Source organism: Lagenorhynchus albirostris, chromosome 17 (assembly GCF_949774975.1).
Source record: "Lagenorhynchus albirostris chromosome 17, mLagAlb1.1, whole genome shotgun sequence".
NCBI lineage: Eukaryota > Metazoa > Chordata > Mammalia > Artiodactyla > Delphinidae > Lagenorhynchus > Lagenorhynchus albirostris.
In genome coordinates, this window is record NC_083111.1 from 67,802,537 (window position 1) to 67,816,764 (window position 14,228).

The 14,228-nt window shown below is 39.9% G+C and overlaps 1 protein-coding gene across 2 annotated transcripts in view; it reads left to right on the forward strand.

The window, feature by feature from the left end:
• Window positions 1-14,228, forward strand: part of NSMCE2 (NSE2 (MMS21) homolog, SMC5-SMC6 complex SUMO ligase) — a 223,843-nt gene that overhangs the window by 35,562 nt on the left and 174,053 nt on the right. For both annotated transcript variants that reach the window (XM_060128250.1, XM_060128251.1), the window contains exon 3: window positions 13,457-13,567. In XM_060128250.1, coding sequence (XP_059984233.1) covers window positions 13,457-13,567 — 111 coding nt within the window. The remainder of the gene's footprint in view (window positions 1-13,456; window positions 13,568-14,228) is intronic.

Genomic DNA, 14,228 nt, shown 5'->3' on the forward strand with positions numbered 1-14,228 from the left:
TTTCCCCCCTTGGTGTCCATACATTTGTTTTCTACATCTGTAGGCTTTTAAAGAAGGCAAGACAGAAACAGTATTTGGAGTCACTACTGATTTAAGTCAGGCAAAGTGAAAATAAAACATCTTAGAAATGATGAGATAAGTAATGAGAAAAATAAGAATGACCTTATAAAATCTCTGAGACATCTTTTCAGGATCTTGTACTACGCAGAGGTACAAACATAAGGAAAAATGCTGATTAGATGGGACAGTTACTATAATGCTTGTAGTAAATTATGATAGACTTATTTTCTGGAGCTGTCAGTGATTTAAGATTGATTTGCCATTGTTTTCATGAAATCAAATATATGTTACCTCCCAAAAATAATTAACATAGCAATTATCCTCCAACAGATAGGAATGTGGAATACAGTTGTTCCCTCTTGTGATTGTGGCCCTTCCACTCTTAAAGAAACGTTTCTCAGACGAAATACTTCTCATTTAGACCAACACTTGAGAGTTAGGTAAATGACAGAGATTACAGTCCCTGTCACCATAGGTCTTATGATCTAATAAACTTCTTATCATATCTCCTTGAACTTAAATTTATAGTTTTTGAGGACTTAATTTCTGTTTAATTAAAGTGTTCCTTAATTAACTTTCTATTTAAAAGTAGGCTGACCCCATTTGTAATTTTTTTCTTGGTTTAAATTTATTTGAAATGAGTACAGTGATATGCTGGTCTAAGGTAGTTGCTATTCATTAACCTTATTTTGAGTAGCCATCTCATTTTATGAACTTACTTGATGTTTTTGTTCTTGATCATCCTAGTTTCTCTCCACTCCCCCATCCCCTGTTTTGTTGTTGTTGTTTGGTTTTGTTTGTTTGTTTGTTTTTGACCAGAGCGACTGCCCTGATACAGTAGGGATGCTTTCTGCATAGATCTTAGGAAGGCATTCGGCAAAGTCTTATGACATGGAAATGGGTTATGCCAAAAGGATGATGATAACTGCAGTTAGAGGAATGGACTCTGTTATTTAATTGACCCTGATTTGCATCTTCCCTCTGCAGCTTGTTACTTGTATGATGTTGCTTCAAGGTACTTAACCTCTCTGAGCCCATTTTTTTCCTTCCATCAAAGGAATGACAGTGTCTTATCCACAGTTATTGCAAGGATTGAATGAAATGATGCATGTAAATTGCTTAGCATAATGTCTGACACATAGTAAATGCTCAGTAAATGTTAGCTATTATTTTATTTAACTTCTTGGGAAAAAAACTAAGGTAAGGTTGTCAAATTTATGGATCACAGAAAATAGGGGAGGCTACCTGATATTTAGATGACATTTTGAAATTCAGAAAGACCTCCACCTCCTGAATAAAATGGAGTAACAGCTTTCAGAAACATGAAATTTGACAATCTTAAGTTTTGAATCTTTAATTGAAAAATTCAGTGGTACTAATATAGGAAGGGAGAGGTCTGGCTTAATAGCAGTTCCTGTTGAGTTTTTTGTTTTGTTTTTAATTGACAAGGTCAACCCAGGATCACAGTGGTACACATATAATAATAGTATTATCATAGTCTTAATTGGTTAGCCTGTGGCTGTAATTATCGTTTTTTTTATTCCGGAGTCCATCTTTAAAAAGAGACACTGGTACATGAAGCGTGTTTAAATGAAGGCAGGAACTTGAAGGAACTTGATGATCATTATTTATTCTGATGAAGCAAAGACTCGCAGAGTAGGAGATATTTAATAGCCACCTTCAATAGTCCTTCATATCTTCGAAGGACTGTGAGCTGGAAAAGTTGACTCTGTGGCCCAGCAGGTGGCTCTTCTGTAGCTCTGGAGTTGAGGACTGGGGTTCAAGTTCTACTGACATTGAGGCATGACTTCAGTGGCATCACTTAACTTCTCTGAGCCTCAATTTCCTCAACCGTAGAAAACAGAAAGTAAAATAACTCTACACGGAGGTTATGAGGTATAAATGAGTGAATGTGTGTGAAAGAGCAATTCAGATTTATTGTTGTCATTGCCTAGAATTATTCTAGGGAGGCCCTGAATCAGCTCTCTCTTTGGACCAACTCTAATAATTAGAACCGCTCAGCAGAGGAATAAGCTTTCCCATAATACCAAGAGCCAAACAAAGGCCACATAGTTATATCAGGGCTTTTTAGAAATTTTTGTGTAGAGTGGAAATTTGTAAGAGTTCCTTGAGGGAAGGTACAGTGTTTATCTTGTTCACTGCTCTCTCCAGGGCACCCAACACAGCACCAGGCACATGGTCTGTGTTTCGTAGGTATTTGTTCAATGAGTGAATGGAAGTTCCCCCATTAACACTCATTGTATTCTTTGTTTAGCATTACTCTTTTCTTGTATTTAATGTTTGTGTTCTTTTCCCAGCTGTTTTTCTTTGCCTTTATGTTATTTTAGAATGGATATTTTGACTAAATATCAAAGCATACTTTGACTAAACTGAAGCAGCCACTCATGGTTCTTTCTATTCAGGCACATTTACTGGCGACTAGGGCACAGAGAGAATACTGATATGATTTTCAGTGTCAGGCATTGTGAGATTTGTCTTTCTCCAAGTATGGCCATTTTAAATTTCTTATTTCTCTGTTTCTGTAAGTATCTTAATTTCTGTAGACCTTTTAAGAGAGAATGCCTTAAATGTAGAATATTTCCATGGGATTGCATTCCCAGGCACCTCATAACAATGATTGTCTCTGGAGAGACAATTTGGGGATTGGAGACACCACATTATTGTTCTGTTTGAATTTTTCAACCATGTGCTTAATTACTTTCTTAACTATATGCCCTATTACTTTGCAAAAGTGAAGTGACTCGATGACTCCATAATTCAATAGATACTAGACCATTTGAATAAGCTTTTCAGATTATTTACGCTTATATCTCTTTGCTAAGTTTTTCATTGGGCAGTTTGTCTTTTTCTTGCCTCACTGTGTTTTTTATTTTTTTTAATAGATACTAGCTTAAGTGAAATAGGTTTGTATTGGGGAATATTGCAAAGTACGCATAGTTAACAGTAAAATAGCGTTCTTTTATTTAGGGTCCACTATGTTTAAGACATCCTGTTGGGTGCTTTACCTACATTCTCATTAAATGTTTTCAATGTTCACATGAGGTTTAAGCCTTACTTCCTTTGGTCTTTGCTGCCATAAATTCATGCCAGAGCTTTGATGTTGAACCAGAAGTCAAAGCCAGGCTTTGTTTCTTAAGCCTCCTGGGCCTTCAGCCCTCCCACTGTAACTAAAACATGGGCATAGTCAAGGATTTGAAAACCAGAGAGAAATGGCTGTCATTGAAATTAAATATGTTCGCTGGAATGCTGCTGTAAATACTGCTTGCTGCCTTGAATTCACTGTTTCTTTCCAGTCTGCCAGAGATTAGATAGGAACAAATGGACAGGAAGGGTATAGAAAAGGATTTAAATCATGTAAAAGACAGACTTGACCTTGAAGATTCGAGGGGCTTGTAATAGCTAGCCAAAAGAGGTCTGTGGATATGTCTTACAATGATTGATGCCCATAGCCTGAGATTCGTAGTGCTGTTGGTGACTGATAGAGACTAGATTGTATCCAGAGATTGAGTTCTAAGTTTAATTCTTTTTTTTTTAATTTTATTTATTTATTTATGGCTGTGTTGGGTCTTCGTTTCTGTGCGAGGGCTTTCTCTAGTTGTGGCAAGCGAGGGCCACTCTTCATCGCGGTGCACAGGCCTCTCGCTATCGCGGCCTCTCTTGTTGCGGAGCACAGGCTCCAGACGCGCAGGCTCAGTAGTTGTGGCTCACGGGCCCAGCTGCTCCGCAGCATGTGGGATCTTCCCAGACCAGGGCTCGAACCTGTGTCTCCTGCATTGGCAGGCAGATTCTCAACCACTGTGCCACCAGGGAAGCCCTGTAAGTTTAATTCTTCATAGAATTTACTTCAAGCAATATTTTGAGTTATACCTTTACTATGGTGGTTTATACACATTCTAAGGAAATATCTATCTATATAATGAAAGATGGTCTCCATTGCTTTGGGGTAGAATTGTTTAAGTCAGTCAGTCAGTCTCTCCTTCACTTTCTCTCACTCTTAAAAGAAGGTAATGTTTAGGAGAATTTCTTTAGCCAGAGAACCGATTATTCATTATTCCATGACTTTTGCATGAAGTGCGTTTTACTTATTTCTATGTGGTAGTTCAGACACTACTGCACATGCCTTCCATGCTTCAGGCCAGACCTGAGGGCAATTCCTAAGTCTACCACTTACTAACTGTGTGACTTGGGACAAATGATTTAGCCCTAGTGAGCATCGGTTTCCTTATCTTGAAATGATGTTTACTAATACCGACTTCACGCTGTTGCGACAAAGGATGAGTAGTGAGTTCATCGTGCGTAGTCAGTGTGCAGTGAAGATTTAATCTATGCCTTCTCTGTTCATTCCCAGGGTTTTTGTTTGACCATTTAAACTGTAAATCAGCCTAGGTGGAGAGGACCGAGGGCATTTATTTAGCCTCTGCACAAGCCGGTAAACAACTAATGCACACTACCTTTCCAGACACATTCACCCCCTCACTTGTTAAACCTGTTAAACCTTCTGTGGGCAGGCTTAGCTACTCCTTGCTTCTAAGCATTTCCCCCTCTGCCTGGCCTGTAGTAAGTGCTCAGTAAGCATTTGCTAGGTAAGTGAGTTTCTGGACAGTAGTGTGTGGGTGGGTAGGATAGCGGATTGTTGACAAAGCTTCTCATAGAGCGTTGCAGTCTTGTGAGTTTAACTTCATGCTTTGGTCTCTAGTTAGTAGAAACAGCTGAGAGAGTTAAAGAGATGATCTTCACTTGATTCTTTTTGGTTCTATGGGCAAAGTGCTTTCAGCATTTAGACTAACTACATTTGCAGAGTAGTTATCCATTCTGTAATAATTATAATGGCAGATAACATTTTGTCAGTGCATACTGTGGGCCAGGCCCTGTGCTGATCATTTTAGCTACATTTTCTCACTTAGTCATGTTGTGAGTTAGATACTGTTATTGCACCCATTATACAGAAGAGGAAACTGAGACTCCAAGTTACGTGCCAAAGACTACACAGCTAGCAAGTAACATAACCTAGATTTGAATGTAAATGGACTCCAGAGCTGGCTTTTTGAGTTACTGTATTATACAACTTCCCTCTTCTGTATGACTATGATAAGAAAATTGTATAGGGGGTAAAGATGATTATAAAGGTCAATATTTCACAAAGATTTCCCCCATATTCACTGAGCTTATAAAAGAGCCAGTTGCTTCCTAGTTTGTGTCATAAACTGTTACACTTTTCACTATTATTTCTGGTGGGAGGCAGTTATATAATGTGGATTCAATTTTAATTTTACCACACTAATATCTGTGTGGAGGAATAATGGGGACTAAAGTACGGGGTAGTGAGAAGTAAGCAAGTTTCTATTAAATATTGCTCAAGCAGTGAATAAGTCATTAAATTTGACTTCTGATGAATATATAATGATTGCTTAATACTAGGCTGCCAGGAAAAACATACACACACCCACTCATAGAGGAAGGTGTGTGTGTAATATATATTGCTTGAGATAGTTGGAGCTATATTTTAAAAGTGGAAGGGTTTTTTTTTTCCACAGAAGGAGGGAGAGGCAATATGCTTTATACTGCCATTTATTTGAGTTCATCCAAAAAGAAGAAATTTCTTGCTTATAAAATATAGAAGAATCAAGTTTTAATTTGAAGAGATTAGGAAATATTTATTCCCTGTTTCAGAAAGTAAAAATCTCCCTATGTGCCACCTATTCTAGGAAATTTAAAACATAAATCAGGCGATTCCTGGCCTCCTCTCCTTCCTTCCTCCTTTCCAAAACGGACACATATACTTTATGGCACTGAGAATTTATCAGATCCTTCTGAGTGTGTGATTCATGTGGAATTGGAGTCACAACCCCAGAAGAACACTAAATGACTGCTTTGTCTGAAAGGTTTGGTATATTACTAATAAAATGCATGGAGTTGAATTTATTCAACTATATATAATTGGTATTGTTCCTGTTCAGACATGCCTGTGTATGACTTTGTAGAATAAAAAACACCTGCTTCTGCGGTTTTTGTTTGGTTAGGACAAAATCTCAGGAAACAACTTGACCATGGGCAAAACTGCAGTTGAATCAGGGACAGAAAGTTGGAAAGAATAAGTAGATGAAATTTGTCTTGAGGGTGTGCCGCCTGAACACATACACCTGCACACGTGTCCTAGTTGTAAAGGTAAAGAGGGCTTATGGACCAAGAAGGCGTGAAGCGTCTGGTCCTATTCTGGAGCTTAGGGAGAATTCTGGAAAACGACCCTGTGGCTGAAATCATAGGCAACAGCAGAGCAAAGGAAAAAGACATCCAGTAGTGTAGAGAGGGAGCCTAGAGATAAAGCTGGGATGGACATGCTAGGGGAAGGAGGAGGACAGGTGTCTTCATCTTCATGTTTGTTTCACTGAAGGCAGTTCTGCTGGACTTGAAGGACGTTGAGGGAACTTATTTGGCTCTGGGTCCTGTGTGCTCCCGGACCTGCTTCAGCTGTGCTTCCCAAACCTTAGGGCTAGGCCTCAGGGAAGAGAATTTATTTCTCTCCAGTGCATGGCTTAGGCTGCTCCTCAGGACAGCTGTGGCTTGGGAGGGGCCTTACTTAGAATAGTTGGTCAAGAAGCTGCATCTCTTAGTGGCATCAGTTACCTTCCATTCTTGCTGAACTGGTTGCTGGTATGGAAGAAAAGCTTGACTGGTCTGTTGACCATGCCCATCTGGACTTGGGGAAGCCAAGATAAAGAATCTTCTTTATCCCCATTTTTTAACCAGTAGCCAAGAAAGTGGCATTATGTGGAGCAAATAAGTTGGGAATAGACACTAGACAATCTTGGAACTCACCCTGGATAAACTCTCATGAGTCTGAACTGTGCTACATAAGAATTACCATATTGTTAAAGGCTTACTACCTATTGATACCTTGTTTAGCCACAGAGGACCTGAAATTTGTCTCACCTGAGTCTGCCTACATCTGTGAAAATAGCTAGTCTCCTCCCTTGCTCTCCTCTCTCAGACCTCCCTCTTCTCCCTCATTTTGCCCGTCTTTCACTTTTGAGACAACCCGCATTGATTGCTAGTTTCCATATAATTGTTTTGCTTTCGTAAGTGTTCCTGCCTCAGCCATTATCTTCCTCTCATTGAAGTCTCATGAATTTTAAGTTGAATTTGATTGCAACACTAAATCACCCATTTCTGCTTAATGTTCTTTATGTAACATGTACCTTTAATGCCTTATTCAGCACTTCAAAATGAAAGAATAGTAATAGTTCTCATATTGCTGTTAGTGCGTTCTGACATTGAATAACAGGTGACATGTCTAATGATCAGCGTGGCTGCCTAGATTGCATAATTACAGGTTTGTTTGACTTTAGGAGGATCATATGCAGGCCAACTGCATCCATTCAGATACTTCTTATGTTAGATAAATATCAGAGCACTTCAGTCTAAAAAGAGGTCCTCTTTCAGCGATTATCACTCTTTAGTTTTCTAGGGCTTGCCAATGAACAGGAAAAAACAAAATGAAACAGAAGCCATCCTTAAAGAATGGGTTTAATTCTGTGGCCCTTCCTGGTCTAAATGACACTTTGTAAGTTCTTCAGGTCCTGTTAGCAGCGCATGGTGTTTGGGATAGCGCTGAGCAGGGTCACTGGTACAGACAAGGCACGTTTGCCACGCTACTGGCATCCTTACAGAAGCAGTTATAATTGTTTAATACAAATCAAAGATTATCTGTGCCCTCTGGACTTAATTTGCTGGGGCAGGGGTTAGGGGGACATATTTCAGCGAGTTACTGAACTAACTTCTTGGAGCAGTTTCTTAATGGGTGTGCCAGACGTGTCACATCGGTCCCACCGAGTCTCCGAGCTCTCCCCAGGAGACCTCCCCACATATTTATTGGCTTGTAAATGAATGTTCAAGTGTATCACTTAGGTTCATTTGATTAACACAAGCAAGGATTGATTATAATAAATTAATGCTCCTTGGATGGCACATTGAAGAAAGGAGAATATTCCTAGACTCCCAGACCCTGCTTGGCCAGGGGAGGACAGTCAAAGACACGGGTAATAGAAATGGTTTTGACACTGGGCTCCACTCAGAAGTACCTCTGCATGTGAAGCCTTCCAGGGCTCTTCCCTTCCCCTGAAACAGTTCTCTGTTGCTGCCCTTGCATGGCTGCTACTTCCATCTCTGTTGTTGCTGGTGCTCTTGGCCTGGTACAGGTTGACTTGCCAGCTGCTAGAGCTGACTTAGTTATTCTCCTAGCATTCAGTGGGTGACTTGGTTACTTTCATAGCGCCTCCAGTTAGCCTTGCTGATGGGAAAGATCACTCTCTTCACCAGTGTTAAAACTTAGCAATCTTCTAAAAGGGGAAGATGATTTTCTTTTTGTTATCGATTTCCTCTACTAAGGAATTTGGGAAAGCTTTTCCCAAATGTGATCGGACCGGGCCCAATCACATCTGAGTGGCTGGCCAGTGTCCTACTTGGAACAGACCACCGGGAGCTGAGATGAAGCTCAGGGCCATGACTTGCCCCCCAGTCCCCCCCACCCCAAGGGTTTGTTCCCTGGATATCCATGGAGGAGTTGGAGGTGCTTGTCCTTCTCACGTTTAAGCACCTTTTAGCACAGGAGGCTAGTGTACATACTTTGCAGCTAGAAGGTCTGAGTTGGAGGCCTAGCTCAGCCACTCACTACCGTTGTGTCCTTGAGCAGGTTACTTCAACTGCTTGGTGCTTCGGTTTTCTCATATATAAAGTGGAGCTAAAACTACCTTTCTCTTAATGCTGCTGTGAGGTTTAATGTAAACACAGTACGCTAAGTAGTCTTGGCTCATAATAAAGTGCTTACCAATTGTTAGGTACAGCTATTATCATTATGTATATATATTTTATCATTGCAGTTACTTTTTGGCTTGCAGAGGTGTGCTACAGTAATATTTGCCTCTCTGAGATTGTCATTCTGTGAATTTTAACATCATTTTTGTAATCTCCCCCCCACACTCAGCGCTGGTGCCAACCTTTTTCCTGTGGAAAAATCACACTGAAAATAGGCAAATAAGTTTATATTACATGTCTTCTTTGCATTTTAATTCAATTGAATATCAGAGGCAGGACAATTTTTAGTTTGGTGAAAGTTTAATTTTCAAATTTATTATATGATGGCCATATAAGAATATTGAAGGAAGAGTTCCTATAGTTCTTTGTTGGATCCATCATTCTTGCCCTCAACTGGATTAAAGTCTGTTTGGAAAAATGAGACAAATTCATATAAGAAAACAAGATTGTTTATGTTTCAAAGTGCCAAAGTATCAAGTATAGTTGTTAAGATAAACTAAGTGAGATCCTTCTAGGCTGGCAGAGTTTAAAAGCAGGTAGGGCCTGAGCTCAGCCCTTGAAGGATGTGTAGGATTTGGTTGGTGTGGATTTTTAGGAGGGCTTTCCCTGTGAGAGTGGGAGAATTTTGGTAGTGGGATTATATACCGTGGAATAAAGGAGCAGGGAACCTCTAGCTGGTCAGTCTCTCTGCACCTCCCCAACGCCCCAGCCACTTTTTAGTCAACAGCCAGCTCCCTGTTGATGTGCTTATCCCTCTTTTCCTCCTGAGTTCTTCAGGGCTTTATTTAGCCTTTTTCATGCAACACTATGCTCTTTCCCCACCTCAGTTCTTTAGTGGAACAGGACACATTCCCTGTGCCTTCCTTTGCCTGGTATTTCTGAAACATGAACACAAATAACATACTTAGAAAGAGGCTTTATTGTAATAATAAGGGAGACAGGGGTTAACAACTACTTGATACGGATGTTCTCATGACCTCTCTTCCAGATGCCATTGTGGGAGTCTGTTGTCTTCCGTCTCTAGTCTCTCCAAACCCTTCTCCCCAGCAGATGAAAACATTGACTTGAGCCTGAAGTTATCTGACTGAGCATCACTTCCAGGTGTGGTGTGGCGTGGTTCTCGGTTCTTCTCAGGAGTAGCTTCCTGCTCTCTTCTGGTGTTTTCCCTTTGTCGCCTCAGGCTGCACTATTCATCACTTAGGTTCTTTAGCTTGTCCCAACATTCTTGGGCCCTGGAGCCTTAGCTGAGGCTGCATGTCCACAGTTGGCCTCCTCAGGTACTTCCCTTAGGCTTCCTGCCATCAAATACTGGCAGCCATCGCTCACGTTCTCCTTTGCAGGGAAGGTCTCCTTGGCCTTGTATTTGAAATTGTTATCTGGTTCAAGTCTGGCTGTGTCTATGGACCTTGATAATGAGAATCATCATCCTGCTTACTCTGAAAACTTTAATGTCGAAGGCATATTTCTAAGTGCTTTAAAAAATTAACTCATTTAATTCCAGAGGGGGGTTGCCAACATTATGTCAATTCCTACTGATTTAAGCCCCTGACACATTTTTATTTCTCATACTTGAAAGACTTTTGCTGCTGATACATCCTTTAGTGAGTTTCTGTTTAGGTTGAAGTTGCCACTAATTATTGCACTTTTGATAAAGCAGTTTATGCTGTTAGTTTCTGCTCAGGTTACCAGCTTGACCCACTTTTTCAATGGTCCCAGTATCAGAATCTATTACGCATAAAATATACTGATTCCACTAAGAAAAGGAAAAACACACACACACACATCATCATTTCCTTTAACTAGATAAGGTTTGTGTGAAACCAGGGGCCTATTTTTCTTTCTTTCTTCTTTTTTTTTCTTTTTTTCATTATTTTAAATGGGAAAAAATTAAATTACAGGCCAACCCCAAACCCCTAACCAATTTACTTAAATGTAACTATATACAGTAAAATGCCTGTATAAGTCACAACCCATCATTATTAGGATATAAATTGTTTAAAATTCTCTTCCTGATCATCAAGCAATTAATAGGATTTTTAACAGACATTTGTTGTATATATGGCAATAGATACACGTTGGTACCAGCAACAGCTAAGCAACATGTCTCTTTCATTGATGTTTGGAGATTTTCAAACGGTCTAACAATTTTTTATGGAATATGACTTGAGACCTTTCTCATATACCACTTTGTTAAAAATGTATTTAATTTGGGGAATGTAAATACAAATTTTTCTTATATAAACATTGCCCCTTCCCACTCCTCAAAAAAAAAAAAAAAGCTTATATTGAGGGATATGTATATTCTGTGAAGTCTGGGTGTTACCAGCCAAGAGATATTCTACCAGAAGCGTGTTAACCCAGAAGATATTTTATGGAGTGTGTTTATAATTGACTACTGTAAAACTAAAGCATAATTTAGAAGTCCAGGAAAATCATTTTTTAAAAGCCAAGTGTAAGTGGGTTTTATATTATTTCATGACTTAGAGATGAACTGTTGTACTGTTCTTCAGAGTGGACAAGAAATACTGCCATTTGTCTGAGCCAAGTTATTTGAATGAAGAGTCTTTGAGTGTGTGCATCCCCTAATATGATTTAAGGACTCCAGTTTTATTTTCATTTCTTTCAGCTTTTTTAATGTTAACGTTTTTATTATCCTGTGTTCTCTATCTTTTCCCGATCTATTATTAAATTGTGTGTCTAGAGCTTAAAAAAAAAAGTTTAAAATCACTTTGAAGAATATTATCTTGCTTTTCCAATCTACTAGTTGCTTTCTATAGTCTCCTGTTTCCTGAGGGTCTTTTAATTTTTACATATAGTAAGTATAGTTGTTTCATGCTCTGACTGATATCTGAAACATTTGGGAATCTGGTTCTGCTGATTTTTACTCTTTTTGGCTTGTTTTCTTGTGTTTTTCCTTGTAAGGTTTTTTTGTTTTTATTTTTTGTCCCCTGTAATCTACTCATTATCCTTAACAATTATTTGTAGGGTTATTTGAGGCCTCAGATACAAGTGTCTTTTCCAGAGGGGAGTACGTGTGGGTACTTTCATTGTGAGACCACCTCCTACCAACATCAGAGCTCAGGTTCCCAGCACCACTCAGGTGAGGGGAACCCAGGCTGCAAACCCAGGCTGTGGCTTGTTGATACAGTTTTTCAGAAACATGTTTGTTTTCTCTCTCCCTCTTCCCTCTGTTCTGCTCAGTGGCCAAGGCCAACCTCCCTGCAGCCTGGAGGAGCAGAGTGGGATTACTTACGGTTCATCTTTATTCTGATGAGTGGGGACCCAGTTTACTGGGGGAGGGTATGCAACTTTGATTTCCTGTGTTCAGCTTCTCTTTTTTGGTTTTCCCTAATTTTGCCCTGGTTGTTTCTTACTATCTTGTGACCCTTTTGTTTTTAAGGAGATTACTCTTTTTCCTGTTTTATCCAATCATTTTACTTATTTATTTATTTTTATAAATTTATTTATTCATTTATTTCTGGCTGTGTTGGGTCTTGGTTGCTGCGTGCGGGCTTTCTCTAGTTGTGGTGAGCGGGGGGCTACTCCTCACTGCCGTGCACCGGCTTCTCATTGTTGTGGCTTCTCTTGTTGCAGAGCACGGGCTCTAGGTGCACGGGCTTCAGTAGTTGTGGCACATGGGCTCAGTAGTTGTGGCTCACAAGCTCTAGAGCGCAGGCTCAGTAGTTGTGGTGCACAGGCTTAGTTTCTCTGCGGCATGTGGGATCTTCCCCGACTAGGTCCCGAACCCATGTCCCCTGCATTGGCAGGCGGATTCTTAACCACTGAGCCACCAGAGAAGCCCTCCAGTCATTTTAGTTGTCTTCAGTAGGAGGATTGGTCCACATAACCCAACCTACCATTACTAGAAGTGGAAATCTTCCTTATTTGATTTTTAACAATACTACAAGGTTCATGTGCAGATATATAAGTGGGCTGCTTCAATGGATGAGGGAACTGAGGCTGAGAAAGGTGTAGTGGTTGATTTAAGATTGTCCAGGTAGGTGGCACAGCCTGGAACTCCTGAGTCTGAGTCTACATTTCCACCTTTGAGACTTTTTCTACTGGGTGTCTTCTTCGAATTTTGAATGAAGCAGCCATATATTGAAGGCATTTTTTAAAATATGCAATACCTTTACAAAATCATTTAGATAGACCATTGATTGATAAATTATGTTGGTACAGCTTTTTCCAAATATGGCATTTTTTGTTGTTGTTGTTGGGGGGTAGGAGTTTATTAATTTATTTAAATTTTTGCTGTGTTGGGTCTTCGTTTCTGTGCGAGGGCTTTCTCTAGTTGTGGCAAGCGGGGGCCACTCTTCATCGCATTGCGCGGGCCTCTCACTATCGCGGCCTCTCGTTGCAGAGCACAGGCTCCAGACGCGCAGGCTCAGTAGTTGTGGCTCACGGGCCTGGTTGCTCTGCGGCATGTGGGATCCTCCCAGACCAGGGCTCGAATCCGTGTGTCCCGCACTAGCAGGCAGACTCTCAACCACTGCGCCACCAGGGAAGCCCCAAATACGTCATTTTAAATGGAAAATGATCATTGCTTTCCTTTCTTTTTCAGCTGAAGTGAGTAGTGAATACAGTATGGATAAGGCAATGGTTGAATTTGCAATGATGGATCGGGAACTAAACCATTATTTAAAGGCTGTTCAATCTACAATAAACCATGTAAGTTTATACCACTCACCTAGTTATATTTGGTTACAGCTCACTGACTTAGAAACACAAATCAAAATTCTTTTCTAACCTTTAATAATTTCTTATCCTTACTGTAGTAGCTATTAATCTCTTCTTAATCAGGAAGTTCATAGAATAGGAATCTTAAATATTTTCCCAGATAGGCCACCTAGGTTTAATTAGGATATTACATCTGTTTTAGATTTCCTTGCATTTTCTGGTCTCGAATTTTTTCGTCTAAGCCTCCTTCGAATGTGAGTAGTTTTTTATAAAATGCTACAAATTGCGTAGGACTTGTTTTTATTGTTATATTTGCTTAAGCATACAATTTAGACCAGGTTTAGTTACTCATTCTCCAGCTTTAACGAATATGCAGCTATTGCAAAATTCATAGAATCAGATAATAGGGAGAGGTTTTAGAGCAAGGTTACAAATAGAGAAGCGTGGCCTTTTGGTTTTTCCAGAAGCCAAACTTGTCTTTGTTGGCTCCAGCATGTCACAGGAACAACACATAAGGCAGTTAAGGTGGGAACATAGCAACATCCTTTTCAGCAGTACTGTGTTGAGCAAGAAATGAGCAGTATGATTGCAGTAATGTTTCTGAGAAGTGCTTTGTCCTCTGAGCAGTGGAAACTCCCCTTTGAACTGATTTCATA